The following is a 26,534-nucleotide window of genomic DNA, read 5'->3' as shown; positions in this document are numbered from 1 at the left end:
GGGTCTTTCCAGTGTCATTTGTAATTTCTCGCCCCCGCCCCTCGTCTCTCGCACCCACTTACCAGACTGCACTTTGATATTTTTCCCTTTGGGTCTGGCCTTTGATCTTTCTCCAACCAACACTCATCCAACTCTCTCCTGCTTCTTAAAATTTGTCGCACACCGGCTCATTTCATCCATTTGGTCTTCACCTCCCTTTTCTACTCTCGACAGCAGCTTGAAATCTTCATCATGGCGGACGACGCGCAGGTAAGCCGCCTTTTTATCTGTTCCCCTCCTTTCGTGTGTCGGCGCATGTAGCCGTTCGCAGTCAGAAGCCATCAGGACTTCACATACGTTATTAGTTGATCCGAGGACTAACAACTGATGTTGCATAGCATGAGCACACCTTCGAGTCGGCCGATGCCGGTGCCTCGGCCACCTACCCTATGCAATGTTCCGCCTTGAGAAAGAACGGCTTCGTTGTCATCAAGGGCCGCCCATGCAAGATTGTTGACATGTCTACCTCGAAGACCGGAAAGCACGGTCACGCCAAGGTCCACTTGGTTGCTCTCGACATCTTCACTGGCAAGAAGTTGGAAGATCTCTCCCCATCCACCCACAACATGGAGGTTCCCAACGTCATTCGACGTGAATACCAGTTGGTAGGAGACAGACCCGAAATTCAAGATTGAGAACAAGCGGAACTAATACTCCCTAGCTCGACATCACCGATGATGGCTTCTTGTCCCTTATGTCTGATGACGGTACCACCAAGGACGATGTCAAAGTGCCAGACGGTGAAGTTGGTGACAAGATCGAGAAACTCTTCCGCACTGATGAGAAGGACACCAGTAAGCCTACCATTGATCTCTTGGGGCCTATGAAACTAATGTGTGAACAGACGTCATTGTCTTGACTGCTATGGGTGAGGAATTGGCCATGGATGCCAAGGAGGCTCCCAAATAAATGAGTCGAAGCCGACAGCACGTCTGTGACTCGCTCCAAACACCTACTATGCATGACGAGAAACAATTACGACTTGAGCATTTGGGGGGCCGGGGCCGGGGCCGATTTGCGATCGCGAACATCTAGCAGGCCGAAGTTCGATATCGAGTTTGCCGACAGCTAGGCTGGGCCGTTGATCCGTGACTCGCCTTGAAAAATGATATCCGGATCAGTGACAAATCGATTAGCGCCGGTAAATCTTTTGAAAATCTGGTAGTTAGACGAACAAAGCAATTACCACGAACACTGAATCTCAAAGTGTAGTAGATTTTCAGCCTCAAAATCCAACACGAAAACTCATGAATGTCAAAGACCTGATTGGTGCAAAGCTGATTGTAAAGCCAGCGTCCGTGCCGTAGTCTGGATCTTTTCATGTCTCGACAAAGTGACTCTTCAATCCTAGCCAAATATCCTGCAATCACACTCCTTCATAACACTGCCACCTATTGGTTGTTGAGCGTCGAATAATCCCGCCTGCCATCATGTCTCAGTGGCCGGATATCTCACTCTTTCAATATCATGGCCGAGGATGAACGCTGCGAGCAATGTGGCTCTAGGACTTTTGATATAGATGAGGATGGTAGGACCTATTGCGACAACGGGCACGAGCAGGCGAGGGGTCATATCGTTGCCGAAGATGATGCAGATTTCAGCCAGAGAGGGAAAACCCTGAGAAAGAGAGAAGCTAAAGAGAAGCAAAAATTCTCAAAAGGTGAAGCATTTCCTGACTCTGAGGGCTGTTGCCATTCCCGAGTTGTTGCTAATAGGTCTGTACATGCGCAGTGCTTCGAGGCTCGAAAGCATATCAATTATATTTGCAATGCTGGCAGTACATCCTGTGGAAACAATGCCATACCTTGGTCCACCAGGAAGGCTTGCCAGCTGAACTCTGGGTAAGTTCGCAATCGTACTCCGTTCTATTGTCTTCCCCTTCGGCACTGATGACTTGCGTTGCAGACAATCGTCCGCGATCTATGGACATTCTGGCTAACACAGCTTGAAGACCGTCTTCAAGCTTCGGCTGGTGCCCCCAGTGCCACGGAAATAGATACTGAGGGAGAGCCTGCAACGATATCTGGCAATGAGACGACCACCGATTCCGAGAGCGCAGGAGAGTCCAAACTTGGCAGAAAGCGCAAGCAGACGCAGGGGAGCCCTTCTCTCATAGATACGATCGCTTTGAGCTACATGGGCGTTCTGCTCCTGCGAAGACCAATTGGCCTTGCCACCGTCCTAAGGTATGTATCTCTATCTCCTCTCGCCTTACTTCATCACTTACGATACTGAACTAGGTGGATACAGCAAGAAGACATCCCTTATATCCGTGCCATCAGACACCTACCTCAGGAGATGAAAGATCGCCTGCCGTCCGAATATCACATGTCTCTTGACACGATACGACTCCTCGAACCGGACGACCTCCAGATAGCGATCTTGCGCCGGGCACAGATGTACAACTCTTCGTATGGGATGATCATGCCTCCTCTCAACGTCAATCTCTTCCTTCTCAATTACGTTCGATCATTAGCGCTGCCGCTCGAGGTCTACGCCACGGTTCGTCGACTAAGCGAAGTCACCAAATACGTCTTTTCTTATCCACATGCTGGCACAGCGGCAAACATGCGACGCCAGGCAACTACTTTCCCTGAAGCTCAGTTGATGTCTCTAGTGGTTATTGCCACGAAACTCCTTTTCCCTTTCGATTCGCAGACAGTCAGACGCTACCCGCAACACCCGAACGATCCTATTACACTGCGACTGGACTGGACAGCTTGGCTGATTGCAAAAGACCAATTCGACAAGGTTTCCGAAACCATGACCGAACCGGATAGTCTCAAGTCAGGCTCCGAGATTCATGTCACGGACAAGGACGTTTTCAACCTGTCAGATAAGCAGCTCGATCAATACATGGACTGGTTCCAACGTAGCTGGATCAATTCGACGTCGACACAGGCCCGGCAATCTCAAGAAAATGCCTTAGACAAAGAGATTCTGGACATGTTCCCTCTTCATGACCTGCCAGAACCGGTCAAGACACCCGAGCAGGATCAACAAGCGAGGGCCTTAGAACAAGAACGTTTGAATACGCGCATCCACGAAGTTCAGGGCACGCTCCTACCACGCAGAGCTATCAGCCTGGAGGAAGAGGCTGAGCGAGGCATTGACGTCCTTCGGCCCGGCGAGAAGTACCCGCGATTCTTCCATGTTGACGAGCTCGATAAAACGGACAAAGTGGTCAGAATTTTCCATGAAGAGGCTGCGCGCGCTGCTTGTCTTAGCCTCAAGGCTCTTCTCAGAGCTGTGAACAGATCCGAAGAGAAGATCGAGCGCTGGCTCAGGGATCGAAGGAGACAGGATGTTTTCGGTGACGACACGTCGACGGAGGAGAAGGAAATGCCAGAGACCAGTCCTCCGACTGCATCAGGCACATTGGCCAGGAACATGGAAGGCGTGGCGGAGGATGAAATGCCAGCGACCAGTCCTCCAACTGCATCAGGCACGTTGGCCAGGAACATGGAAGGCTTGGAATTAGGACAGACGCTTGATCCCGATACGCAAGAGGATGTGGATGTAAACGCATATATAGACATGGAACTGCTGCCGGAGCTGGAAAGGAGTCTATCAGGCTTCTAGGATATATGTATGAACAGGGAAAAGGTAGCCTTGATATTCCCGCCCGCGCATTTCTTTTGTACAGTTCCCGCCCTAAGGCGCTATCATTCAGTACCGGCCAGTCCAGTATCTGTCTACCTAGATCTAGGTATTCTGCCAGGCAGAGAGGGATGGTGGATGCGTGTTGATGCTACGACAGTGGATGTAGTAAACCAACCCCCAGAAAGGACTGCACAATAGAGCTCCTCCCTGTTCTGACAACCTTCCGAACGGACGATCAGTGTTCTTTCACTGGCATTGGCTCCATAATCGTTCTCGCTGCTCTTGTCTGCCTAGGAGATCGAGCGATCAATAGAGAACGAGTGGACACATTGTAGCATGAAAGCCGTGAGTATACATACATACCAGGCTACACTGTCGAGCCTTGTCTGCCATCAACAATGAGACACTATTTCTCCCTCTCGACCTTCCCACCCTTGCCCGCCCAATCATCCCAACTCCCAGGATACTCTCCAACCTTCCCACCGAACCCGGCCCGCTGCGCCAATTGTGCCGCCGCCCGACTCCTCACCCCAGCCTTACAATAAAATATCACCTCATCCCCGTCCCCGGGTTTCTGCCACCCAAGCCGATCCTCAAACTCATCCGGCGACAAGAAGAACGCGTCCGACGCCGTCTTGACAGGCAAATTATGACTCCCCGGTATTTTACCCGTGTTTTGTAACTCTCCCGGCTCCCGCACGTCAATCAGTATGCGGTTCGGGCTAGGTTTGTCTGCAAAACCCTGAATGTCGGCGTAGTTGTAGACTTTAGATTCGCCGGGGGCAGAACTGGGGTCGTCTCTGCGCGGGACGAGTGTCGTGGTAAAATGCCGCTTTGGTTGGCGCAGGGGCATTGACGACGGAAACGGGGGTTTCGAGCACAGCCTGACACTAGATGCTGGAAGTATGCGGTGCACGGAACGTGCTGCGATTGCGGTAGTGGAGGTAGCTGCGCTAGACGTCGAGATGCGTTCGAGGCTGCGGGACACTGTGCTGAATGCTCGTTTGGAGGCCATGTCGATTTGATGGCCGGACTGCACCGTATCGTCTTAGTTGATCTAGACACGCAGCAGGAGCTTGAGCAGGAAGGACACAAAATGTGACAAGAAGCTTTGTATTGAATGGCAGTTACTCATATGGAAACGACCTCGGCGAGAAGCAGCAGAATCAATTGAAATGACGTCGATCGGCTGATCTCCGGCTTCCAACGAACGAGGCTGGCATGGCAAGGGGCAAGGACCTTGAACGAAAAGCACAGGCTTGTTCCCAACAAAGTACACTTGCATTCTTAATATGTAGCAAGTCTAATCGTTGCTTAGTAGACATCCATCCTGTTGTCATGATCAGGTCTTGTTGCCTGTCCGAGTCTCCGTCCCTACAACTCATTAAAACTCCTCATTCCATTCCAACCATAACTCCCAGATCATGTTCATTTTTTCCCATGGTTCCGTTGTCCCAATCTATAGTCCTTTGAATCTCTCCCAGCCCGCTGCTCCGTTCTTTGGAGGCGAAGCACGGCCTTCTTCTGCCATTTTTCCACTAACATCACGTCTCCGTCCCATACCTGCGCCAAACTCGGAACTCAGACCAGCATAGCCTCCATCAAGGTTGTAGCCAGTAGTGTTGGAAGTTTGACGAGCTCCGTTCCATTGACCTTGCTGACCTTGCGGCGCATGGCCAACTTGAGCGCGGACCTTGTCGTCTTCCTCACTGTCAGAGGCATAGACTTCGAAATTGGCACTGCTGTAGTCACTCTCTGACTGCATTGTTCTTGTCCTCTCATAGGTATCTCGGATCTCGTGCACGGAAACATTTGCGTCTTTCTTATCCTGCTGCGAAGTGATCGAGCCAATGGAAGACCGCAGGCTACCATAGAATCGAGATTTTCCGCCACTTCCGACAAAGCTTGCCGGTCTGGGGCCCATATTCGGTCGATCTTGAGCGTTACCATCAGCATCCTGTAACACCACCCTCGCAACATGTACTTCGGCGACTGGAGTAGCCATTGCTGGTGTGGAGTACATGCTCTGAGCCTTGTATTGCCCGCGAGTAGGTGAGGGAGGGTTCATATTAAGCGGCTCACGACTTCTCTTGTTGGGTGGTAGCTGCGGAGGGGGCATCTGCATTGTTTGGTGCAGGCTGGATCTGCTCGATTTGTTCGACATAGGACTGCTGTTGTTGGGTACTTGCAGCTGCATGTTGCGTGGGGGCGAGCCCTTGTACCAGTTCTCTCGTTCATCTTGCATCTTGTGGCGTGGCTCATCTCGTGGAGGAGAGAATGTCGACACTGGAGAAATAGGTTGGACTTCGTGGTCTAGCTCGGCCTCGGCTTCTTCGCTAAGACCAACAGGCACACCCTCGTAGTCGACGTACGAGAGCCATGAAGAAGGTCTTGAAAGTCCAAATGAGCGTCCAGGGCGGACATCGAGACCAGTACCAGCTGGACGCGAATTCGGAGATGGGTTGACAACGGAATTAGGTTTCTCAGGTGAGGAAGACCTTGACCATCGCCACGGGTCTTTCTCATTGTCGATTATCTCTTTGCGTAGTTCTACCCTAGAATTGCGCGCACTGTCACTGCCATACAGGGTGACGCTATCAGCCGAATCGGTCCGAGTATGGATAAATGGGATTCTTTTCGACCCTGATTCCCGGAACTCGTTCTTAGCCACCAATGCTGAAGCTTTCATGTTCTTTTCCGTGATGCCTTCGGATTTGTTTCGTTTGTGTCTTGACGTGAGGTTGGGCTCGAGAGGGTTCATGTCGGGAGGCAGTCTGGCGATTTGCTTGAACTTCATGCCCAAGTAGATGTCCAAGACGAGAGAAACAAGAATAATGCCACCTTCGCTGCATGATAGCAGGAACAGAGCATGAATGATCTTGTATGTTATTGCGTCTTCATTGAACAATGTACTCCATCCATATGTATTGTTCGTGTAATCTGCATAAGACAACCACGCAGAGAAGACGAGGAAAGGTATCAATGATGTGTCAACGAGAGCCGCGAATATCATATAGCTGGCGGTCGAAGTAGGAGTTCGTCCGGTGGCAGCTCGGCAGAGGTGGTGGATTCCGTAGATCGTGTGAAGGATTGCAATAGCAGGGGCAGCTCGAATAATCCATCCGACAGTCGTGGAAGTCTTGTTGATGGCGATGACGCAGAAGAGTATCCCAAGAGCACCTAACACGCCGCATGCTCTCAGGAAGAGCTGAACCTGTCGGGCCCTGGTGACTCTCTGCTCTGTGTTGGGATGCATTGGTTTCGCGTTGAGGTTGCCATAAGGGACTACTACATACTTCGAAACAATCAGTCCAACACAACTATGAGGGCGCCCAGGCGTAGAACTTACAGTATCAGGGTGCTTGTTGAAGTCAATCAACGGACCCGTTTGCTTTGGTCTGGAAGTCGTTGGAGCCCATGATGCTTCAGTTGCAGCTTTTGGATTGAATGCACGGCTAGTCGGATTTGCAAAGTTGTAATGGCTGGGTTTGTCGTAGATGAAGGGCGGTTGAACACCCATTCTAGGCGACGGAGGATTGCTGAATCGGAATGTCAGCAGAACAATTAATGATGGAATGTAGAATCCATAAAAAGAGGTCATAGCGAAATGTCACTTGCTCAACTTTGTATTTACTCAACTGGTTGTTGCCGAGCAACCGTTCCTTATCGATAAGCGCGAAGCCTAAAACGCAAGGCTGAAACATGCACAGACCGCCTACAACAGCATGATACAGTATAAGCAGATGAGAATGGGGTCTTGCATCCTCTTCAAGAGGCAACAAAGGTCTGAAAATCATGTAGTTTGTTGATTCTACAATGCAAGTGATGGTATTGCAGGCACTGGCTCAGGTGCTCTTCTTAACAGCGTGAGAGGGGCTTCCGCCTCGCCCTCATTTCACCCCCAACAACACCAGTGCGTTCACCAACTCCTCCACTGCACATTTGACCTGGACCATGCCATCCTCACGACTGAGATAGTCCGGGACGACCGCATCCGACGGCTCCCCACGCCCACCACGATTGAAGCGCCAGACCGGACCTTGTGTCGTCTCACGAACATAAATCCAGTCTTTTCCGGCCCTTTCAAGGTCCTTGGCCGCGTATTCACAGAGACGGACCACTTCCTCGTCATCTTCCGAATCCGGCTCGTCCAAATAGAACCCAAAATTCTTGGCTGACCTCACTCGACTGTCCGGATATGTCTCCCAGAACTCCGGGTCTGATGGCGAGCATTGCAGTCCCGTAGCTGAGCAAGCGTATTCGTATACATACATTCCATACGTCTGCACGTATTCTTGCAATCGGGCAATGCGGTCAGAATTTGGGAAAAGTTGGTAGAGATAAGCCCAGCGGCTGCAGGCCTTTGCGCATAGAGTAACAAGGCCGGCGAGCATTTCAAGTTGCAAACCCAGGGTATTGTAGTTGACAAAATCGCAAACAGTGCTCCTCAAGCGCTTTCCCGCTGCGACAAGCCACATGACCATAGTCTCAGCAAATTGTTCCATGTGGAACTCGTCTTCGAGGTCTACTCGTAGCTCCAGACTGCTCATGATGGTCGTGGCGACGGCGATTACAGGCGAGGCGAAAAGCAACGTCGGTGCAATTCGATCCGATAGACCCGGTTCGTCGAAAGTGCCAGCGATGTATGCGGGCAATACTGCCTTAAGGAAGAGGAATTGGGTTGAGATGTCGAGCAAGTATTTCCCCTCTTCATTGATGTAGTTGAAATCGGCAGCGGCAAATATTTTGGCCACTTGATGCACCAGTTTGGTCTGATCTCCTGCAGCGCAGGCTACTTCGCAAGCCACACGAAGAACTTGGACTGCGTGCTCGTCATCGACGTGAGCTGGCTGCTCTCCTCTGAGGATGAACAGTCTCTCGAGATGGAGAATCTTATCCTGAAAACCCGTCTCGTTCGTATCGACGAACCATGAGTCGATCACAAAGTTCGGGAACGTGCATGCACTGATCTCGAAGACGACATCGTGCATGAAGGATGTCCATGCGGCTCGCTCTCCTGTTGGTGTCTGCTGCCATGTGCGCTTCAGGGCTGTAGCAATCACCCCCAATAATCCTTCCGCAGCCGACTTGTTGAGGCCTTGCTCAAGTGGCTCGTCAACAGCATACTGCATATCTTGAATGGTCCGAATAACGTGGCGAACAATCTGGAGACGGTAATGAACCAAATCTTCGCGTGTCAACAGAAAGTTGGGCGTTCCACTCGCAAACCTCCCACGGAGGGCTTCCAGTGCCAGGACTTGCGGAGCGGTTTGGATCAATGTGTTCGTCAAGATGTGCTCGAATGTCAGATCCTTTAGCGGGACCAGCATAGACGACAGCCATGCTTCCAAGAATAAGTATAACTCCTCTTTGAAGTATACCTTGTCTGCTGCTGCGATTTTGCTGAGCAATAGAATATGACAACGTCTACCAAGCTCATTGCCGGCAATCCGAGAAAATGAATATGTGCCATGTTGAGACATGTAGAGGTCCCAACTATCATTGCCGCTCAATACCATAGTCCTCGCAACTTGGAACCACGTCTCGACCATCGATGCCAACAAATACTCGTCCAGAGCAGGATCACGACCCAGCTGCGTTGCAAGTACTCTTCGCAGCTGCTGTCGAATGTCCAAGAGAAGAGGGTTGGGCTCCCTGCATTTCCGCAGATAAGATGTCACAACGTTGAGAATACTGCTTGTCGTCGAGTCTTCCAGCCATGGCTGTGGGTTGCAGAGCGCAAGCAGTTCGTCTAGGCGTTCACCAGTCAGCAATTGGCGTGCCTGAGACTCCTGGAGAGAAAGGTCAATGGCTTCTGCATATCTCTCTGCTAGGCTGCAGAGCAGTGCGTTGGCATTCTTTCGGTTGTTTTCGTGGGTTAACGAGTCGGCCGCAGTAGTTTCATCGACAAAGGCATCTTTGAGTTTTCCGCAGATCTGGAATATCATGTCCTGAATCCACACAGCAAGCTGATGGAGTTCCATTGTACTCATAGGCTGTGGAACCACTGATCTAACAATGCTAGCCCAACATTTGATTACGAGATTGCATACAGCATAGTGCGCCTTTCCGAATTCGACGAGATTCCTCATATATGTGAGATCGGGCTTGTATCCAATTGGTGAATAATGGTACAAAGTCAGGAGTAGGAGGTAACGGTTTTCCATAGCGGCGAGATCCGCAAGATGAATGGACTTTTCGACATCAACATTAGGACCATTATTTGGTAGGAGACTGAAGACTAGTGACACTTTGCGCAAACCTTGCTTTCGAAGTGTTGCAGGGTCGTAAGCATCGGTTACTGCATGTTGTCCCAGTGTGAAAGCAACCATTTTCAGGAATAGCTGAAAATCTGTATCGTCAGGCTCAGGGACTATGTTTTCGGCTGGAAGCTGGAGTTCGAGAAAGCTGGGCGTGGCCGGGGATGTCTTCCCGAACAAATCGAGCATGTTGACGGTCTTGGTTGAGTAGTATTTGAAAATCTGTCTCAAGAGGTTATCGGCAATACCTCTATTGACTGAGCGTGCAAGCCAGAGGCACCATTGCAGGGCTCGTCGACCAAAGTCATCCAGCATACCCAATTGCTTGTTCGATATGCTCCGTTCTTGAAGGAACACATTGAAAAATGCATTGATTGCGCTGGAGAGCACGGAGAATCCAGACGAAATCAAGGAGTCGGCATTTTCGTCCCCATAGGTCTCGGGGTCGGCTTTCCCGACCACAGAGAAGACACAAGCCAGGGTTAGAATAGTGGAAGCAAGCTTTATTGCTGCATCTAATTGAAGAGGGCCACCAGTCAAATGGTTCGACACGATATCGCTGATTTCGGAGATGCAAACTTGACTGAGGCCGACCCTGTGTAAAAGGAAAACAGTCTCGATTTCGGTTTCAAAGGGCTTGGTGAATGCTGCATCTGATGCCGATCCATTCTGTGAGAGATCTGCGACATAAGCGTTGAGGGATTTGAGGAATTGTACTCTGAATGCTTTGGAGAATGCGAGGATTGCCAATCTCTGGCGGCTTCCTACACACCTCGTTTCGAGCATCTTTCCTGAGGTTGTAGTAAGCCTGGATAGTTGGTACCCGAAGACCGTCAACCGGTTGAGAATTGGTAGGGTGACAGTAACTCCTGCCGCGGTTGATGCGTGATCGCAAGGTCTCTCGAGCTCTTCTAGAAGTCTGTCGATCTGGTCCAAACCGTACGCGACGAAGTCGTCCAGCTCGAGGTCAGTTTTGAAAGAGACGCCATCATTCAGGCAGGCTATCAGTGAGTCGACTGACACTTGAGCCCTTTCCGACACAGCAGCATTGCCATCTGCTGGATACAATCGATCTTCGCCGTGACTGCGAATGCTCGACGCTATTGCTTCGAACGACTGGGCCATCATTTCTTTTGCTCCCAACCAATGATAACCACGCACTGCTTCATCTGCGTCCTGCGCCGTGCCCAGTGCGAAAGCACTATTACCTTGGAACACGCGATTGGGGTCTGCCATGGACTCTATCGTCTTGGAAAGCAAGCCATTAGGTCCGACGATGGGGCTGTACAGTGCCATGTCCTTCAAGGGCAACGCTGCTTCAGGGGGATAGTTGAAGTCCCCAAAGGCGATGCTATTTGGGTGATTTGAACTGTAGTGTGCAGACTCATCTGTTGTGGAGATCCCGGGGGCTGCGCGACTTGCAGTCCCATGGTGGACGATATCGTTGCCGGACTCTTGAATCGGCCTTGCGGCCTGATTCCTTCGAGGGTGAGCTTTAGGGGGACGACGTCGAATGCGAAGTGTAGGGCAAGACTCTTCTTGTAGCGCTTGAGTAGTTTTCTCTTTTCTTTTGCTTGCAGGCTGTGGTATGCGCCTCCGGGCTGGGAATTCTACCCGATCGTTCAATATGCTTTCAGTCTGCTCCAGGTCTCTGGGAGTGCTAAGTCGTTGACTGAGACTGGTTTGGTTGTGGTCAGCATTCCGATACTGGAAACGGTCTACAAGAGGATTGGCGTAGCTGGTTTTGTGCGGTCTTTGTGCGGATTGCAGAAATTGATCCCGAACACGGTTGCTGGGGATGCGTTGGAGAGTTGCCTTGGTCGACTTTTTGAGAGAATCGAGCTGCGTTGTCCTTTGGTCAACTTCGATGCTTGTATTGCCGTTACCAACATCCTCGATCGGGAGCCGCTGCGCATTGAAGCGTGTACGACTTGTGCTGCGAGCGACAGGTCCCTGTTCCCTGCCCGGTCGAGTCTTCCAACGTTCCAATTCATTGTTGATATCCAAGGTATCTTGAGTTGTTGCGAGTCTGAGGTATTTTGTCGACAGATTCTGCGCTTTTGTTTCGGCATTTCCTGCTCTTCGCCTCCCTGCAATCCTAAGGAAGCGTGGTACGTCCTTGTCTTCGAAACCAGGCGCGTCCAGGATAGTCAATTGTTGCTTTTTGTGTCTCTTTTTGAGCTGTTTGCGCGGGTGTGGCTGATTGGCTGAATTGCGGGCAGATGCTTTCTTACGACTGCCAGGATGAGGTACCGTAGAGGTATCATGGCTCCTAACAGTGGTAAGAGATTTTGGTTTCGCCCAAGTCTTTTTCAAATTTTGCTGTTTTCTTCTGGAAGTGTAAGCCTTTCGCTCCTTTGGAGCAAGCATAGCATCAATGGCATCGTCTTCCACGACATCCTCGATCCAAGGTTCTTGGCCATTGACAGAGACGTCATCCCTATCAATCATCACCAGATCGTCCGAGTCACTCTCCGAAGAAGCTTGAAGGGTCTCAGCGTCCAATGACATTCGTTTCTCCTGCCAACTTTGAGCACCCGTACCAATACGCGGTCCCCGTCGAGCTACTCCCCGCTCCAAAGCAGGCTTGACAGGTGAATGGCCGTTCCTACGCTGGACATCTTTGGAGTTTTGTTTCTTGACATCGAGCTTCAACCAAGAAGCTGGCAGTACACCCTTGATCCTTCGTCGAAGAACCTGCGCTCCTTGAGAATCATCTTCTGTGTTCTCGTGAGCAGAGGTGGTGGCATCACCATCGTTGCTGCTATCAGCCCCTGAGTCAGAAGAGCTCAAGCTCTGTAATTCAAGAGGCCTCTTGCTGCGTTGCCTGTCGGAGGACAGTATGGGAGTGGGAAGCGCGGCAGGCGTGGTGTCCCCTTGCGACAAAGCGTGCGTACCGGAGGTTATACCGTCTTGAGACGATAATGTTCCACGCGATCGAGGTGGTGAAGGGGGGACGATGAAGTTCGCACGGACCCTGTGTACTCCTTCCTCTGGAACGTCTTCATCTTCAGGGAGGTCATATATGCGATAGCCGTCATCATTGGTCCTCATTGGAGGCCTCACTGGTCGCTTGGAAGGCTTGAACAATTGTGTGGACCTGTTACCGACTTGAGTGGAGTGGCTTTGCAACAAGTCCGAGAGTGCGGGCAGATCATCGTCGAAACCAAGGTCTGCCGCCGTGTGCAAGAGACGTCGACTACGAATTGGACTCTGAGACTCTTCGTCATGGCTTTCTGGCAATGGGCTGGAAAGCCGTGGGCGGTTATCTGAGTCCTGTGCTTGACTGCTCTCATACGTGTCGGCGCCTTGAGAATCATCCTTCGTGGTTTCATCCGGTTTCGAGGCAGTGATTGGCACGTGGACGGGTCGCAACCCCCTTTCTTTGAGACTCTGCCGATATTTCGCGTCTTCAAGCGCGTATGGATGGAGTTGTATGGGTGCTCGAGGTCGGAAAGACCTCCTTACAACCGCGGCTGCCAAATGTTGAGCTAGGGTCTCATTGATTGGATGGTGAGTGGCTTCAACGTTCGTCGGTAGGAGAGCCTCATGCTCTGGAGACAAGCTTGGGCGAGGCGAAAGTGGTGGCGACGATGGTAGAGATGAGAGAGGACTGTCGGTCTCATCGTCTGCTCCGACTTTGGTGCCGACCAACACGTCATGGATGGTCTGCAAACCCTTGTGTAGTTCATTTTCCAGTCTGGCAGCAGTTGAATGGACAGACTCTTCAGGCTGAGGTACCGGCACTAACAGTGGTCCTCCACTGATAGAATGAGGCTGATTGATTTCAAGATCTTCAGTTGGCTCTCTCGCCACCTTCTCGTGCACACCATTGGGCGCATGCAAGATCTCTGATGAGCTTTCTGGAGTGATAGTGTCATGGTTGGCTGAAAGATCGAGGTTGCCATTTACAGGTTCATCATCCTTCGGCCTTAAGAGTCCATCCACTGACTGACGAAATGGGTGATCTTGCAGACCCCCATAGTTGGCCGTTACCAGTTGGACATCTCTTTCCTCCTCGTCTTCATCGTCAGAGTCTGGCACATAGCCCCGCTCCCTCCAATCGGCCATTGTCGTATTCCATGGTATTTCCCTGTTGAGATACAACTACTATGAAATCTGGACGCGAAACATTCTTCATCTATTCACGTCGACGCGTCGGGATCGAGGAAGCATAAATATTTGATGCTCCACCGTAGTGACGCCATGGCACGTGAACATTGACTCGGAAGATCCTCGGTCCATAAAATGTTGACGAGCAGTTTACAGGCATGCACGGGTTTCTGGATCAACATCTCGCACACCCACTGCAGGGGAAATAGAGGCTCAGGAGGAAGCATGAGTTCGCGACTGGTTGCAGGGGCAATGGTCATTGGCTTCGGGATCCTCAATGGTACTACTCGTCATGCTGTATCCTCAGCGGCAACCTGTTGATGTTATTCCAGGATATATGATCTTCAAGCCTGCGTTCGAAGAGATGGAAATGGAGAAACTGAAGAAAGAGTACAGAACGCGCCGCTGAACTTCCAGCATGAGTTAGTGACTGATTTCCTGCTTAGGAACGAACTGGCCGCGAATCTTGGGCCTCATCTGATTGAGATACCGGTGCAGACCATCAATTCGTCATCAAGGCAGCAAGCGAGCCAAACTGGCTGAAACAACCCCCTTCCTCCGTCGCGGGCCGCCCACGACGAGTCAAGAGCAGGAATGAAGACGATTACCAGATAACCCGATGCTGAATTGGACAAAACACAAAAGCGCCGTGCCACCAGCCTTCACGAACAGGTGCTGATGCGGTTCCGCCTTCGAGTATGGTCATGGCGTGATGTCGCGCCTCATCGCTCGACTCACCAGCATAGCGACGCATGTGATGTACCCGGGAAAGTCTCGCAGCGGAAGTCGAGAGACATACCACTCTCTTTGGTGGTTGTGCAGGCGAGCATTCAAGTCGCCTACCTTGGTCAGTGGTGGTGACTACAAATGCTTCCTACTATGAAAGCACTATATCGAGCCTCCGCAAGGCTCTTCCTCGACTCACAGTTGGTTGCAGCACCAGGTGAAAAGAACACTACTCTCGCACCACGACCACAGGTGGGTGTTCAGCAGTGTGTATTGCAGTTCTCGGATATGTAGGCTGGGTCTCTCCCATGGGCATGTAATTTCAGTCCTTGGACGAATATCGAGGGAATGAGCATTGTCTGCGAAGTCCACTACTCCCATTTTGTGCACTCATTCGATGCCGCCTACATGTTCGAGCGTTTCTCCATCTGACAACCTGGCACATTACTCAACTTCCTGCACGAGAGAGTTGTTTGATGACAAGGGTGCCCCAAAGTATTGTCCGACCCTCTTGCCTAACCATTCTTCTGGAACTCCGAACTTGATACCCTCTTTCGAACTAGTCCATCTAGTATATATTGGATTGGCCTTGGGCACCCATTCTTCCTCTTCGTACGGTGAACCGGTTGCTGCAGCTGCGGCCGCCGCCAGAGTCTCTGGCTTTGGAGCCGCTCCTCTTGTTTTGGATACTTGTGGTTTGAGCTGGGTGGTATTAGCTCAAAATCAACATTTGTCAGTCAGAAAGACGTACCAGACGGTTGAGAGCAGCCGTTTTCTCCTCCTGCACTTTGCGCTTCGTCAATTCTTTCCTCTTTCTGGCATGCTCATCCTTCTTCATTGCCTTCTCTGCGTCGGTGAAGAACTGAGAGCTGTTAGTGCATGCAATTCATCAGCAAATGGTGGTGGAACCTACCTTGCGTTGTTGTGGTGCCATATCAAGTGCCAGTAGGGTGCCTTGATCCTCCGGTCGACCTCGCTGCCTCTTAGTCAACTTAGCCAGATCAGGAGTCGCACTGCCTGAACCCGGTGTGTCATCGCTGCTATCCTCGAGATCATCGTCATCTGCATCATCATCTTCTTCCACTTCCTCGTCTTCGCCCACCGCGATGCCCTCCTGCATCTCCATCTCCTCTTCCTCCCCTTCAGCGTCTTCCTCATCTTCGTCATTGACGTTGGCTGTCGTATCGCCTTCTGCGTCTGACAAGTCAGAGGAATCGTCAACCTCGTCATCACCTGGGTCGTCTTCCATCTCTTGGTCTTCGACAGACTTGAGAGGCCCAACCTTGGCAGGTGTGACAATCAACTTCGGCTTTCCAATTTGTTTGCCATTTGGCTTTGCTGCAGGTGGCTTCAATGTGATCTTGGGAGGCTTGGGCGGAACGTGGCGCTTTGGCGGAGGCGCATCCTCCATCTCGACATCTTCGTCATCCGTTCCTCCCTCAGGTTCGGCACCGAGCTGGTCGAAGTCATTCATCGCCTCTTCTTCTTCCACTTCCTCCTCATCTTCCTCGTCCTCATCCTGTTCCGCGTCTTCATCTTCGTCGTCTTCGATGTCGCTCTCACCGAATTCGGCATAAGTCGGTCTTTGAGGGGCGCGTGTGCTAGTTCGTGCAGCTATAGCTGACCGGCGACTGGACCGTGGTGAGTCTAGTACTTGCCCGCCACCAAGGGTATCCTGGAGTGCTTCGACTTCATTGGCACGCATGACTTCTCGTAATTTGCTTGGGGGAGCCTTGACAGTCAGTTTTAGACTGTGTCGTCGGTCGTCTGAGGTGCCAACTCCTCGCTGCACCGAGGCTGAGGAGGTAGGCGCATTAGCAGCAGTTGGCTGGCCGGCGCGCCGCGGCCTGGATGACGGCGGAGTCGACGCTGCCGAAGAGCTGGGTATCTGGTCAGCTAATTCTTTCCTTTGCCGATATAGAGATCTGAGGATGACCATGATGACTACAAAACGTGGCAAGTGCTGATGATGGATGGATCTGCGTATGATAGAAATTCTGATGCAACGGATGTGACTTCGAGAGGCTTATCGTCCATTGTGGTCAACAGTGAGCCGCCACTCGACGAGCAGTCGCGACGGCGGCTAGGCGTTGACATCTTCCGCAAGGTCCCTCCGATGTTGCTCGTCACTGGCAAGACAGTTCGGTACCATCAATAGCCGGCGAGGTCACGAATATCGTCGATATCTTGCTCATGTCCAGTGCACAGTCTTTCTTGCTGCCGAGTTGGTGCTTTTGGGGATAGGAGAAACACAAGTGCGATACAAAGGTGATTTACTTACTCGTATCTGCCTGCTCTGCGCATTGAGTCGATTTTCCTAGGATCGTAGTCTTCACCACTGCCAGTGTCTGATTCTTCAGGATTGTCGTCGGTGGCATCACTGATTTGACGTCGCACACGCCGGTTTCTATCTGTCATTTTCAGGCTCGGCTAGGCGACCTTGCTCGTTTAGCTCGGCAACCCACTCTCCTGCGCGCGGCGGTTGATCTTGTGAGGTTTTTGCGGTGACCTAAACCCTGTTCCCTCTTCCCAAACGCGTTCTTGAACGTCTTAGAAGCAGCACAACATCCAGACCTATCGCTTGATTCGTTTCGGAATTTTCAGTAGATATCGTTTGTCCAATAAGACCCTAATGTAATGATATATCAAGCTGCCGGTATTAGGGACACACTGACGATATGGAAACGTAGCCAGAGGTATTTTGGATGTGGCTTGCTCCTTCAAATGCGGTATAGCGTCCAGTCGTGGCTAGGGAGGCCTACGATCTCAGCCCCATTATTGTCTTCCCCAGCCCAACGGCGTTGAGCCGAGGCGCAACCTTCATCACCTGCTCACATGCGTCTACACTTTGCGGTCTTGCTCATCAACATTTCTCACGACGCCAGCACAATCTCACGCGAGCACACTCTGACCCTTTGGCATGGCTCCGGATTCGAAGAATATACCTTCAATTCCAGTATGGCAGCGCAAACCAGACGACAATGCGCAGCAGCCAATCCTCCCTAGTGGACCTGTGTCCGACACCGAGTCGACCACCTCCACAGACCTCCCTCTACTCGACCAAGCACGCAAGTTCCTTGAAGATGAGTCGATACAAGACGCCCCACGAGAACGCAAGGTTGCCTATCTCGAAACAAAGGGTCTGAACCCTGAACAAATAGAGCAATTGCTGGGCTCTGAACCACAATCCTCCCCAGATTCGTCTTCAGCATTGAAGACAGTACACGATACCACACAAGACACCAAAGTAGAGCCTCAGGAGGCCCCGGCTAGCACATCGCCCACACCCGCCGGATCCTCACAACCTCAAACAGCCACCCCCAAACGAGACATCCCACCCATCATCACATACCCCGAATTCCTGCTCAAGCCTCAAAAGCCTCCACCACTCGTCACTTTCGAGCGTCTGGTAGACGCAGCCTACGTCTTCGCTGGCGTATCCGCCCTAACGTACGGAGCGAGCAAGTACATAGTTCAGCCGATGCTCGAAACCCTCTCCCAAGCACGGCACGACCTGGCCGAAAGCGCGATCGCCGACCTCGAGCAACTCAACTCGAAACTCGAATCCACAGTATCCCACGTCCCATACATAGCAAGTAGCACCATCCTCCAACGGAAGCCCGACGACGACCTCGAGTCCATCGACTCAGACCCAACCGAGCTCTTCCACCGGGACATCGCAACACAAACGTCTCCCGCACACTCGGGCTTGTCGACCCCCGACGAGAACTCAGCACAAAATCCCACCACCTCCCAGTCCTCACGGCTACGTTCCCTTCACGTATCGCTGTCCTCCTTAGTATCCTCCACCAATACACATTTCTCGGAAGACCGGCTCAAAGAGCAGGTCACAGAATTCCAGGGCGTGCTGGACAAGCTTTCGGCAAGCTACAATCCATTCCAGCTCGACTATGGCGGTTCAGCACTCACAAGCTATACCGACGATAAGAGTAAGAGCAGGAAGCCCGCGTCGGACAATGAGACGGCGAAGTTCAGGGCCGAGATTCGGGCGCTGAAGGGTGCCTTCCTGAGTTCCAGAAACTTCCCGACTGCAAGACCGGTAGCGCCTTATGCGCAGACTGGTAGATGAGGATTGATTGACGGATGGTCGACAAGGACTGACCTACAGTCCACGTACATATACCCGCTGCATTGGTAATCAAGTCTGATAGCAAGATATAATATGTCGTCGGACGCATTTCTTGGTCTCATCGTATTTCTATCTACCACTAAGTCGTACACATTTTTCGCTTCTATATTCCGTCAATGCACGGTAGCCCTACATACATGCATTAAAGCATCTCGTTGTCCAGAGTCCTCGTGCGTAGCATCCGACAACAGCGAAATTAGCATCGATGCTGCAGTCAGATATCTAAAACCCCCTAAGGCGTAGCTTTACACATGCCGACCAACCGTTTGACGCCGACCATCCAGTTCCCACACTCTTCCACCTTGTTTGTGTGCACATCCATCTGGATCTCACTGGCGGTTTGGAAGTCGCGGTTCTGGAGTGCCGTTGCCAGACCGACAATCTGGGCCACGGTGTCTGGCTTCAGCAGATCTTCGTTGTTGAGATGGTCGAATAGGATGTCCAGTCGTTTTTCCGTATCGCGGACCTGTGGCTCAAATGAAGCTGGGGCACGGGCTTTGACTCTTGCCATCTCTTCAGACAAGATCTGGAAGATTGGCTGGGCTGATGACGGAATGTGAGTACGGTCACCCTTAGCTACATGTAACTGTCAGTTGAGACTTAAGACATCCATTGACTCTCACTTACGAGGCTTGCGTGCTGGCGGCGGCGCTGCCTGCTTTGGAGGACCAGCAGGCTCACCACCTTGCCCTGCTTGCTGAGGTGGGCCGCTGCTTGGAGGAGGCCCGGAGATAAATTGCTGTGAAGGAGTAGGCAAAGGAGGCGCTGCCGACTGCTGAGGTATTTGAGATTGCGATGGAGCGCCATATGGACTTGGTCTAGGCTGTTGTGCCGGCTGGGATGGTGCATACGGGTTGGCGAGCGTTGGTGCTTGGAATGATGAGCCTTGCGGTGGTGGCGCAATAGTGGGCCGCCCTTGAGGTGCAACGCTGGGCTGTGAACCTGGCGCGGGTGCATAACGACTTGGTGCTGAGGGTCCATGTGAAGGTGGCGCATTGTAAGGAGATGCACCCCTGGGTATCGGTGGTGACATGATGTTCGGGCCTGTCAATGGAGACGTTACAGCAGGAGGTGCGTATGCATTGCTAGCCGCCGAAGCAGGCCGCTCAAAGGGTGCTTGCGTTGGCCCTCCAACTAAAGGCGAGGTGACTCTGGGTGGTGGCGCTGAGCCTTTAGGTGGTGGCGGCAGAGGTGAGGCTCGTTGGGTGGGTCTGAAGGGAGGCGCTACAGGAGGAGAAGGCTGTTGAGCGGGCACTTGACTGTATGGATTCTGAATAGGCTGATTCGTGACACCGGGTGTGCCTCTCCTGGATGTTGTTGGCGGCTTGACAAATCCTTCAGGAATATCGTTCCAGTTGGACATGTTCTTGTCCTGGGACGGCGGAGGTACGGCAGGAGACTGTGTGAATCGTGGAGGAGGAGGGAACGGATTGGCTTGAGGATAGCCATAACCCTGCGGAGGACCTTGTGGCACACGCATTTGCTGTGGAGGTTGATATCCACCAGCTGGAGCATACGGATTCACAGGCGCTCCAGCAGCTGCGGGAGGCGCGTACGGGTTAGCTGGTTGCGCCGGAGCACCACCGAACGGCGTCGGCGCCTGAGGACTGCTGATGAACTGTGTAGGTGCTTGCGGGGCTGGTGGCGTGAATGTGTTCGTTGGTGGTTGGAAGGCAGACATGCCAGGTAGTGGCTTATTTCTTGACGGTGTCGAAGTTGTTTGAACCTTCGCAGACGGGGCCACGGGCTTCTTCCTCGCCTGCTGGATCCGGCTCCTTGCAACATCTGCTCCTGGATAGCTTGCAGGCAGCAGGTCCAAGTATCGTTGTGCCACGTCCAACTGGCCTGACCCAGCCACGATATCAGCATATTCTAGATATTTGCTGTACAGTGCTTCGAGCTTCCAGTCTCCAGTCTTTGATAGGTCCCTGTCTTGGAAGTTCACAACCTTCCTGAAGATTGTGACCTTCTCGATGAAATCTTGAAGACCATGAGCATGCAATGAGAATGCAGACGACGCGTTTGCGTCTGTGGCTCCGGCTTCTTCATGCTCTTTAAGCTCTTGAATCCAGATAGCGACCACCTTCTCCAACTTGGAGCCAGCCAAGAAGCAGAAGGTTGCGTCCTTTCGAGCCACTGAAGACTGCTCGTCTGCCTGCTCTTCAATTCTGTCTCCAAGCGCTTCGCATAGGTCGGGAAATTCCTGCTCGTCTGCAAACGTGCACAAAGTAGCCATGACCTCTTTCCAATTAGACAGATCGGCGTTATGGACGGTGTCCCAAAGATTCTTGCCAACAATGGATGCGAGAAGGCGAAGGTAATTGGGCCCGCCTGACTGTTTTGCAAAGTATGCTTCTTGGGCCTTCTTGATGCAAGATTCACCTCCACAAATGGCGATCATAAAGGCATCAGACATTCTGTCCTCCTGGAGGCATACATCCAAAGCTTTATCGAACTGTCCCAACGTCAAAGCTCGTGTGATCTTCTTGTCGCTTTCAGATTCCGAGCCGGTATATATCTGGAAGGGATTGTTTGTCCTTGAAACCTTAGTCGCCGCGAGTTCAGACAGGAAGTCTCCATCGGCCGAGCCGGCCCAAATCGATCCAAAGCGTCGGTGTCTTGAGGCACCGTTGACTGATTCTGTCTGTTCTCCTGACTCGTCATCAGCCTGGTTCTGCTGTTTGACCCCGTTCGTTGCTTCTTCTGGAGTATCTTCGAAGCCGAGATATTTGACAATTTGTGCCCTGGGGTTCTTTGACACCAACGTTTCAATGATCTTCCAATCTGCTCGCTCGGCATCTGTTTTGGCGGACTCGATTCTCTCCTCGCATAATGAAGTTACATCACCAGACTGAATAGCCTTCTCGAAGCTTTCTGTTGCGTCACCAACACTGGAGTCGACCTCAAATTTGCTGATGCTGACCTTGGAGGCTCTTGACTTGCCAGGGTCAGCTTGACGAACACTGATAATCCTGCCACCAAATCCGAAAGAGACGGAAACCGGCCGCTCAAGCCATCTAGGAGCTTTGGAAAGCGAAAAGGAAGATGCTTGAGGCTGTGTCTGGACTTGCGAGAAAAAGTCTTCGCCGTCCGCAGCCTGGCTCTGTGTTGTTTGCTCGCTGCTTGGGTTTGTGTTCTGAACTGACTGTATCTGAACCTTGCCGTCGAAAGATGCAGTGGCAAACATGTTTGGGTTGTGCGGATTCCACCTCGTCTGGAATGTCCAGTTGGTCACAACAGGATACTCTCCATAAGCCTGACCCGTCTGAGGATTCCATAGCATGGTCCTGTTGTCTTTGCCAGCTGATAGCAGAAGATCATGATCCTGTGGGCACCAGGACAAAGACAAAACTCCGGACTCGTGTCCTCGTAGGATCTTTTCGGGGGCATTCGAGTTCCTTAGATCCCAAACCAATATGACTGGCTCTTGTTCCAATGGTACAGCAGTAATCAGTCGTGTAGGCTTTTCGGGATCCCAAGCAATAGCACTTGCGGGTTTCCGCTGGTAGTTGTTGAGCGTCAAGCTCTCTTTCCTCGTCTTCATGTCCCATACTGTCACAAAACCTCCACTGCTGCCTGTAACTAGGATGTTGGACACTTTCTTGTTCCAGTCCAAGCAATCGATGTCATCCGCACGGGCGGCTGTGCTTCCGAGCCGTATAGGAGAGTCGAGATGATTCAAGTCTGAGATGAACAGTTCACCTTTTGAGCCACCGGTCGCGAGGAAGTTCGGTATCTTTGGGTTGAATTGCAGTGCCTTAATAGCACCTGTATGTATCTTCTTGTCAAACAGGCTTGCTCCTACGGCGTTCGTGACGAGCTGTTCCGCATCCCATAGACCCAAAGACCCACTGTCAAAGGCGCCTGCAATTATCCCTCTCTTGCGTCCTTCTTCTGCGGGTGTCCAGGCGAGGTCGTGGAAGCTACCAGATGTTAGAAGAGAAGATTCAGCAGACAGACTGGACATTACCCTGATTCAGTTGGAAGTGTCACAGAAGGCTGCAACTCCTGGCCTTGTTGAGCATTGTCAAGGTCGAGATCCCACAGCTCCAGACAGGTCTCGTTACTGAAATCGACGTCGACAGCCCCAGATTTTGTTCCAGTCGCAATCCAAGGTGCTGTGGCATCAGGAGACCACGCGAACGCGGCGGTGCGCGGTATCTCTCGCAGACGCACCATGACGGGAGAGATTGCCAAACACGATAGAATTCAAGGAGCGTGAAAGAGACAAAATCAGTAAGTCATGGGCAAGAAGAGAAGGATTGGCAACACGGAGAGTATGAGATGCTGGTGGACAGACTGTCCTTCGTTGACTGTACGCAACTTCTGGACCTGTGAGGACTGTGCAACTTTCTGGACACCGTACTCCGCAAATACATTGATGAGTGTGGCCCAAGCCGTCATCCCTGACATCCACCAGGACCTTAGCGAAGCGTTAACGGGCGGGCCGCCGCTGAAGACAAAGTACTTGGCACGTGATATCGAGATTTCGTTTTTACGGAATTCTTCATTTCCATGCTGCGACCAGATAGTTGTCGCATGCAGAACTGAATACACAAAGAGGTCTATCATGGCCGAAACTTCGAATCGACCCAACAGCACGGTGTATGTTGGGGGACTGGACACCAATCTCGTCACAGCTGCGACACTCTCGGAAGCTTTTATTCCATTCGGCGAAATAACAGATATAACCCTCCCAAAGCCTGAGGCACCATCCTCAACAGACCTGCATCGCGGCTTCGGCTATGTTGAGTTCGAAGATGCGGTCGATGCGAAAGAAGCCATCGACAATATGGACCAGAGTGAGCTTTACGGACGGGTGATCAAAGTAGCATTTGCCAAACCTGATCGAAAGGAAACGGGAGAAGTTGGGTTAGGAAGCACGACTGCAATCTGGGAACAAGTGCGTTTCATCCGCCTCTATTGCTATTTTCTTCTGCTTTTCTCGTCCTCTTAGTCAGTACCTAACGTTTGCGACACAGGAAGACTATTTGGCCAAGTATGCTGCAGCAGCGAACGAGGACAAAGCCGCCGTAGAGCAGTCAAGAAATGAAAGGCCCGAAGACCCTATGCAAGGACTTGAAGGTCTCGACGTCGCTGGGCCGAAGCCCGAGTGAGCCCAGGGGAACCTTCAAAGCAAAAGGCAGATTTCAGTTCTCAGGGTTCGAGCGTTCAACCAGACAACAAGCCTTGTGTGCCCCGCCAAAGGGGAATGGTCGTGACGCGCAGTCGATTATTGGAAGCTTTGTTCAGCAAATCCAGAGGCATGCGCTGCAGTACCGGCACCGAGGCCGAGACCTCATTCCAGTACCATCACAGACCTAGCCACGGCGTTGTAGCGTCCGGGGAGAAGAGACGCGCTTTCAGTACGGGAGATAAAGCGAAATCGAGCGAGGCTGCGCTTCAAGAAAGGGCATGGGAAAGCAAAGATATGCCAATGACCTATTCATGGCATTCTGACTGGATATATACAGGTCCTTGCATTTTGCAATTCATGCTCGGCAATTCTGATATGGCCTCGGTTGCCATGTTTTACACCTCCTGCATATTCATATTTGCTTCTCCTTCGCCTTAATGAGCTTTCGGTGGGTTGCGGTGCAGACGTAGGGTCTTGTCCGTCAGGAGCTTCTTCGACATAGCGAAAGCAGCAGCGAAGAGAGCGAAGCTGGAATCGTGTGAGCGCGATGGTTTACAGTGTCTTTCGGCATATTTTTGGCACGTACAGGATGACGATACCGAGGGGTATCAACTCCGGAGGAACCTTCTTGAGGCTGCGAATTCTCTGGGTAATGGTGTGCGCTGTATTCATCGCTAGTCAGATAGTTGCTCGAAATGGTTCTCCCACCAGGGCTACCCACCACTCTGGTCGTCCTCCTGCAAGATTTATCAGTCTCTAACCCAGAGCAACCGGTCATTTCGCATGAACTCACCTTCGATCGGAGCATTGTCCGGGTGTTGTGGAATGGTCTGTTCTGCCTCAGAGCCGCCTGACGTATTGCTGGCTGCCTAAAAGCAGCTGCCCGCAGAGGCTGCAACCTCAGTAGTCGTGCAGTGTTCATTTTGGTTGTGGTAAAGGAGTGGAGAGTGAAGAACAATGCTTGAAAGAGGTCACTGAGGTGCAATGATGTCGAAGTTCGTATGCCCTTTCAGAAGCTCTGGCCGATGGAGATGGGCAGATCACCAATCAGCATTCAGGCATACGGGCCTTGGCGGAAACTGCAACTGAACCTCCCTCAGGTGACACTAGACCTTGACATCTTTGAGCTTCAATTCGCGTTTGCTGCAGCCTCCTTCCAACCCGGGTACTCAAACGTGTCCTACTACAGCTACAGACGCCAGTCACTACATCCACAATGGTCGAGATCGATACACCTGATGCCGAGGAGCTCGGAGGAAATGTCACCAAGCCCTTCAAGTTCGTGACTGGTACGATTTCAATCTTCTCAAATGCGCCGCTGGAGCTATTACTGACCTGCTTTTACAGCTGGTTACGATGCTCGATTCCCCAACCAAAACCAGTACGCTCGCACGAACGATTCTCGGCTGTTCTGGGCCCACTAACGTTACCATAGGACCAAGCACTGTTGGCAAAACTATGTCGATTATCATAAATGCGTACTAGCGAAGGGAGAGGATTTCAAGCCATGCAGACAGGTACCGCAGACACGCAGGCATCGTTCAAAATGAGAAGAAAAGCTGATAGTGACAGTTCTTACTTGCATACCGATCACTCTGCCCTAGTTCTTGGGTTGCTAGGTGGAACGACCAGCGAGAAGCCGGAAACTTCCCGGTTGACTTGGAACATTAGATGGCAAGAGACGGCGACGAAGTGGATTCAGGCGACGCTCCGGGAGTGAAAGACGGAGCAAGCACTGTACATAGACAGAATACCAGCTCCCATCCGTCCTTCCAGCATCTTTCTCTCTCTGCAGCAGCAAACCTTCCTGGGCATCGAACACAACCACTATTCTCTCCAACCGCAATGCTAACGCCTAGGTTATACACTGGCGAATGTTCTGACCTCGTTTCATGGTGTCGATACGTGTCGGGTGGGAACACTGAACCTGCCGATCTCAATCTATCAGACTCCCGTCTACTTTTATACTAAAACAACCATCGAACAGCAATGGCGGAAGATCGTCAAAACGGAGTCATATGGAGGATGGCTCGCCTGGTGCTGGGAATTGCCTGCATGTCATGCTTAGCATACTCGAGTGCGGACAACATGGCAGCATCTTCGAGGTACACATTAGGTATGCATCAAGCGGCAGTGTTAGATTTCCCGCGACAGGAACGCACAACGTACGTACTACATGTCCATCACCAATAGTCCTTGTTTGCAGATGCGCCCGCGATTAGATCTATCGAAGAAGTCGATTGTACACATGAATGGCGCCTGATCTTCGGCTAATATGGTACATATAAACACGCATGGAGAATGCTTGCACCTGCCACTCGTAGTAACGTCAGTCCTTACTCATATATGTGAAGGGGAAGCATGAACTCAGATCCGATTCGTATTCGCCATGCTCATTTGCTCTGCCACAGTCGTCAGAATATCGGCAACACATAACGAACGAACCGTTTGCTGCCGATTCGCATCACTTCCCGCATTCCGCACGTGCAGGGACGGGTTGTACAGT

At 51.7% G+C, this 26,534-nt stretch overlaps 12 protein-coding genes across 12 annotated transcripts; 6 read left to right on the top strand and 6 right to left on the bottom strand.

Moving 5' to 3' along the window:
* Window positions 1–16: 16 nt before the first annotated feature.
* On the top strand, window positions 17–1,254 carry EDD37DRAFT_324464 (eukaryotic translation initiation factor 5A-1). The gene is made up of 4 exons (XM_062811494.1): window positions 17–249; window positions 378–644; window positions 701–833; window positions 884–1,254. The coding sequence occupies exons 1-4, from the start codon at window positions 232–234 to the stop codon at window positions 946–948; spliced, it is 483 nt and encodes a 160-aa protein (XP_062671864.1). The 5' UTR covers window positions 17–231; the 3' UTR covers window positions 949–1,254.
* Window positions 1,255–3,835, top strand: EDD37DRAFT_324476 (uncharacterized protein). The gene is made up of 4 exons (XM_062811495.1): window positions 1,255–1,699; window positions 1,771–1,880; window positions 1,945–2,225; window positions 2,280–3,835. Exons 1-4 carry the CDS (start codon window positions 1,507–1,509, stop codon window positions 3,619–3,621), a joined length of 1,926 nt encoding a protein of 641 aa, XP_062671863.1. The 5' UTR covers window positions 1,255–1,506; the 3' UTR covers window positions 3,622–3,835.
* Window positions 3,836–4,775, bottom strand: EDD37DRAFT_324524 (Rhodanese-like domain-containing protein). Its single transcript, XM_062811496.1, has one exon. The coding sequence runs from the start codon at window positions 4,655–4,657 to the stop codon at window positions 4,049–4,051; it is 609 nt and encodes a 202-aa protein (XP_062671862.1). The 5' UTR covers window positions 4,658–4,775; the 3' UTR covers window positions 3,836–4,048.
* A 129-nt stretch (window positions 4,776–4,904) lies between these two features.
* On the bottom strand, window positions 4,905–7,208 carry EDD37DRAFT_626007 (uncharacterized protein). The gene is made up of 2 exons (XM_062816276.1): window positions 6,992–7,208; window positions 4,905–6,937 (listed from the first exon to the last, which is right to left on the bottom strand). The coding sequence occupies exons 1-2, from the start codon at window positions 7,160–7,162 to the stop codon at window positions 5,102–5,104; spliced, it is 2,007 nt and encodes a 668-aa protein (XP_062671861.1). The 5' UTR covers window positions 7,163–7,208; the 3' UTR covers window positions 4,905–5,101.
* Window positions 7,209–7,425: 217 nt separating this feature from the next.
* On the bottom strand, window positions 7,426–14,039 carry EDD37DRAFT_626006 (Mus7/MMS22 family-domain-containing protein). Its single transcript, XM_062816275.1, has one exon. It carries the CDS (start codon window positions 13,971–13,973, stop codon window positions 7,533–7,535), a length of 6,441 nt encoding a protein of 2,146 aa, XP_062671860.1. The 5' UTR covers window positions 13,974–14,039; the 3' UTR covers window positions 7,426–7,532.
* A 132-nt stretch (window positions 14,040–14,171) lies between these two features.
* Window positions 14,172–14,593, top strand: EDD37DRAFT_324307 (uncharacterized protein). Its single transcript, XM_062811493.1, has 3 exons — window positions 14,172–14,295; window positions 14,348–14,405; window positions 14,462–14,593. Exons 1-3 carry the CDS (start codon window positions 14,241–14,243, stop codon window positions 14,556–14,558), a joined length of 210 nt encoding a protein of 69 aa, XP_062671859.1. The 5' UTR covers window positions 14,172–14,240; the 3' UTR covers window positions 14,559–14,593.
* A 592-nt stretch (window positions 14,594–15,185) lies between these two features.
* EDD37DRAFT_648421 (uncharacterized protein) lies at window positions 15,186–16,680 on the bottom strand (the record flags this gene model as incomplete). Its single annotated transcript, XM_062818010.1, has 3 exons — window positions 15,186–15,443; window positions 15,493–15,603; window positions 15,655–16,680. The coding sequence occupies 3 exons, from the start codon at window positions 16,678–16,680 to the stop codon at window positions 15,186–15,188; spliced, it is 1,395 nt and encodes a 464-aa protein (XP_062671858.1).
* Window positions 16,681–17,552: 872 nt separating this feature from the next.
* On the top strand, window positions 17,553–18,924 carry EDD37DRAFT_664300 (peroxisomal membrane anchor protein conserved region-domain-containing protein). The gene has a single exon (XM_062819222.1). It carries the CDS (start codon window positions 17,662–17,664, stop codon window positions 18,829–18,831), a length of 1,170 nt encoding a protein of 389 aa, XP_062671857.1. The 5' UTR covers window positions 17,553–17,661; the 3' UTR covers window positions 18,832–18,924.
* Window position 18,925: 1 nt separating this feature from the next.
* On the bottom strand, window positions 18,926–23,377 carry EDD37DRAFT_625991 (triacylglycerol lipase). The gene is made up of 3 exons (XM_062816274.1): window positions 22,862–23,377; window positions 19,519–22,814; window positions 18,926–19,467 (listed from the first exon to the last, which is right to left on the bottom strand). Exons 1-3 carry the CDS (start codon window positions 23,068–23,070, stop codon window positions 19,124–19,126), a joined length of 3,849 nt encoding a protein of 1,282 aa, XP_062671856.1. The 5' UTR covers window positions 23,071–23,377; the 3' UTR covers window positions 18,926–19,123.
* A 4-nt stretch (window positions 23,378–23,381) lies between these two features.
* Window positions 23,382–24,490, top strand: EDD37DRAFT_323843 (peptidylprolyl isomerase). Its single transcript, XM_062811491.1, has 2 exons — window positions 23,382–23,794; window positions 23,874–24,490. Exons 1-2 carry the CDS (start codon window positions 23,462–23,464, stop codon window positions 24,006–24,008), a joined length of 468 nt encoding a protein of 155 aa, XP_062671855.1. The 5' UTR covers window positions 23,382–23,461; the 3' UTR covers window positions 24,009–24,490.
* EDD37DRAFT_648417 (uncharacterized protein) lies at window positions 24,463–24,950 on the bottom strand (the record flags this gene model as incomplete). Its single annotated transcript, XM_062818009.1, has 4 exons — window positions 24,463–24,556; window positions 24,615–24,690; window positions 24,750–24,765; window positions 24,822–24,950. The coding sequence occupies 4 exons, from the start codon at window positions 24,948–24,950 to the stop codon at window positions 24,463–24,465; spliced, it is 315 nt and encodes a 104-aa protein (XP_062671854.1).
* A 294-nt stretch (window positions 24,951–25,244) lies between these two features.
* On the top strand, window positions 25,245–25,699 carry EDD37DRAFT_648416 (cytochrome c oxidase subunit VIb; the record flags this gene model as incomplete). The annotated part of the gene is made up of 4 exons (XM_062818008.1): window positions 25,245–25,317; window positions 25,376–25,409; window positions 25,464–25,545; window positions 25,601–25,699. The coding sequence occupies 4 exons, from the start codon at window positions 25,245–25,247 to the stop codon at window positions 25,697–25,699; spliced, it is 288 nt and encodes a 95-aa protein (XP_062671853.1).
* Between the last annotated feature and the right edge of the window lie 835 nt (window positions 25,700–26,534).

Source organism: Exophiala viscosa (assembly GCF_022695815.1).
Source record: "Exophiala viscosa unplaced genomic scaffold EDD37scaffold_3, whole genome shotgun sequence".
NCBI classification, from domain to species: domain Eukaryota; kingdom Fungi; phylum Ascomycota; class Eurotiomycetes; order Chaetothyriales; family Herpotrichiellaceae; genus Exophiala; species Exophiala viscosa.
This window is presented reverse-complemented; position numbering and strand designations above follow the sequence as displayed.

What these genes read in the sequence shown, in the direction of transcription:
- EDD37DRAFT_664300 (XM_062819222.1), top strand. Translation starts at nt 17,662, where the DNA reads ATGGCTCCGGATTCGAAGAATATACCTTCAATTCCAGTATGGCAGCGC.
- EDD37DRAFT_626007 (XM_062816276.1), bottom strand. Translation starts at nt 7,162, where the DNA reads ATGGGTGTTCAACCGCCCTTCATCTACGACAAACCCAGCCATTACAAC. An exon ending in TCAACAAGCACCCTGATACT is followed by an intron (nt 6,938 to 6,991) that starts GTAAGTTCTACG and finishes ATTGTTTCGAAG; the next exon opens with TATGTAGTAGTCCCTTATGG.
- EDD37DRAFT_626006 (XM_062816275.1), bottom strand. Translation starts at nt 13,973, where the DNA reads ATGGCCGATTGGAGGGAGCGGGGCTATGTGCCAGACTCTGACGATGAA.
- EDD37DRAFT_323843 (XM_062811491.1), top strand. Translation starts at nt 23,462, where the DNA reads ATGGCCGAAACTTCGAATCGACCCAACAGCACGGTGTATGTTGGGGGA. An exon ending in CGACTGCAATCTGGGAACAA is followed by an intron (nt 23,795 to 23,873) that starts GTGCGTTTCATC and finishes TTTGCGACACAG; the next exon opens with GAAGACTATTTGGCCAAGTA.
- EDD37DRAFT_625991 (XM_062816274.1), bottom strand. Translation starts at nt 23,070, where the DNA reads ATGGTGCGTCTGCGAGAGATACCGCGCACCGCCGCGTTCGCGTGGTCT. An exon ending in ACACTTCCAACTGAATCAGG is followed by an intron (nt 22,815 to 22,861) that starts GTAATGTCCAGT and finishes AACATCTGGTAG; the next exon opens with CTTCCACGACCTCGCCTGGA. An exon ending in GCCGCCAGCACGCAAGCCTC is followed by an intron (nt 19,468 to 19,518) that starts GTAAGTGAGAGT and finishes AGTTACATGTAG; the next exon opens with CTAAGGGTGACCGTACTCAC.
- EDD37DRAFT_324307 (XM_062811493.1), top strand. Translation starts at nt 14,241, where the DNA reads ATGAGTTCGCGACTGGTTGCAGGGGCAATGGTCATTGGCTTCGGGATC. An exon ending in TGGCTTCGGGATCCTCAATG is followed by an intron (nt 14,296 to 14,347) that starts GTACTACTCGTC and finishes ATGTTATTCCAG; the next exon opens with GATATATGATCTTCAAGCCT. An exon ending in ATGGAGAAACTGAAGAAAGA is followed by an intron (nt 14,406 to 14,461) that starts GTACAGAACGCG and finishes TTTCCTGCTTAG; the next exon opens with GAACGAACTGGCCGCGAATC.
- EDD37DRAFT_324476 (XM_062811495.1), top strand. Translation starts at nt 1,507, where the DNA reads ATGGCCGAGGATGAACGCTGCGAGCAATGTGGCTCTAGGACTTTTGAT. An exon ending in GAAGCAAAAATTCTCAAAAG is followed by an intron (nt 1,700 to 1,770) that starts GTGAAGCATTTC and finishes GTACATGCGCAG; the next exon opens with TGCTTCGAGGCTCGAAAGCA. An exon ending in GGCCTTGCCACCGTCCTAAG is followed by an intron (nt 2,226 to 2,279) that starts GTATGTATCTCT and finishes ATACTGAACTAG; the next exon opens with GTGGATACAGCAAGAAGACA.
- EDD37DRAFT_324524 (XM_062811496.1), bottom strand. Translation starts at nt 4,657, where the DNA reads ATGGCCTCCAAACGAGCATTCAGCACAGTGTCCCGCAGCCTCGAACGC.
- EDD37DRAFT_324464 (XM_062811494.1), top strand. An exon ending in TTCGACGTGAATACCAGTTG is followed by an intron (nt 645 to 700) that starts GTAGGAGACAGA and finishes AATACTCCCTAG; the next exon opens with CTCGACATCACCGATGATGG. An exon ending in CACTGATGAGAAGGACACCA is followed by an intron (nt 834 to 883) that starts GTAAGCCTACCA and finishes ATGTGTGAACAG; the next exon opens with ACGTCATTGTCTTGACTGCT.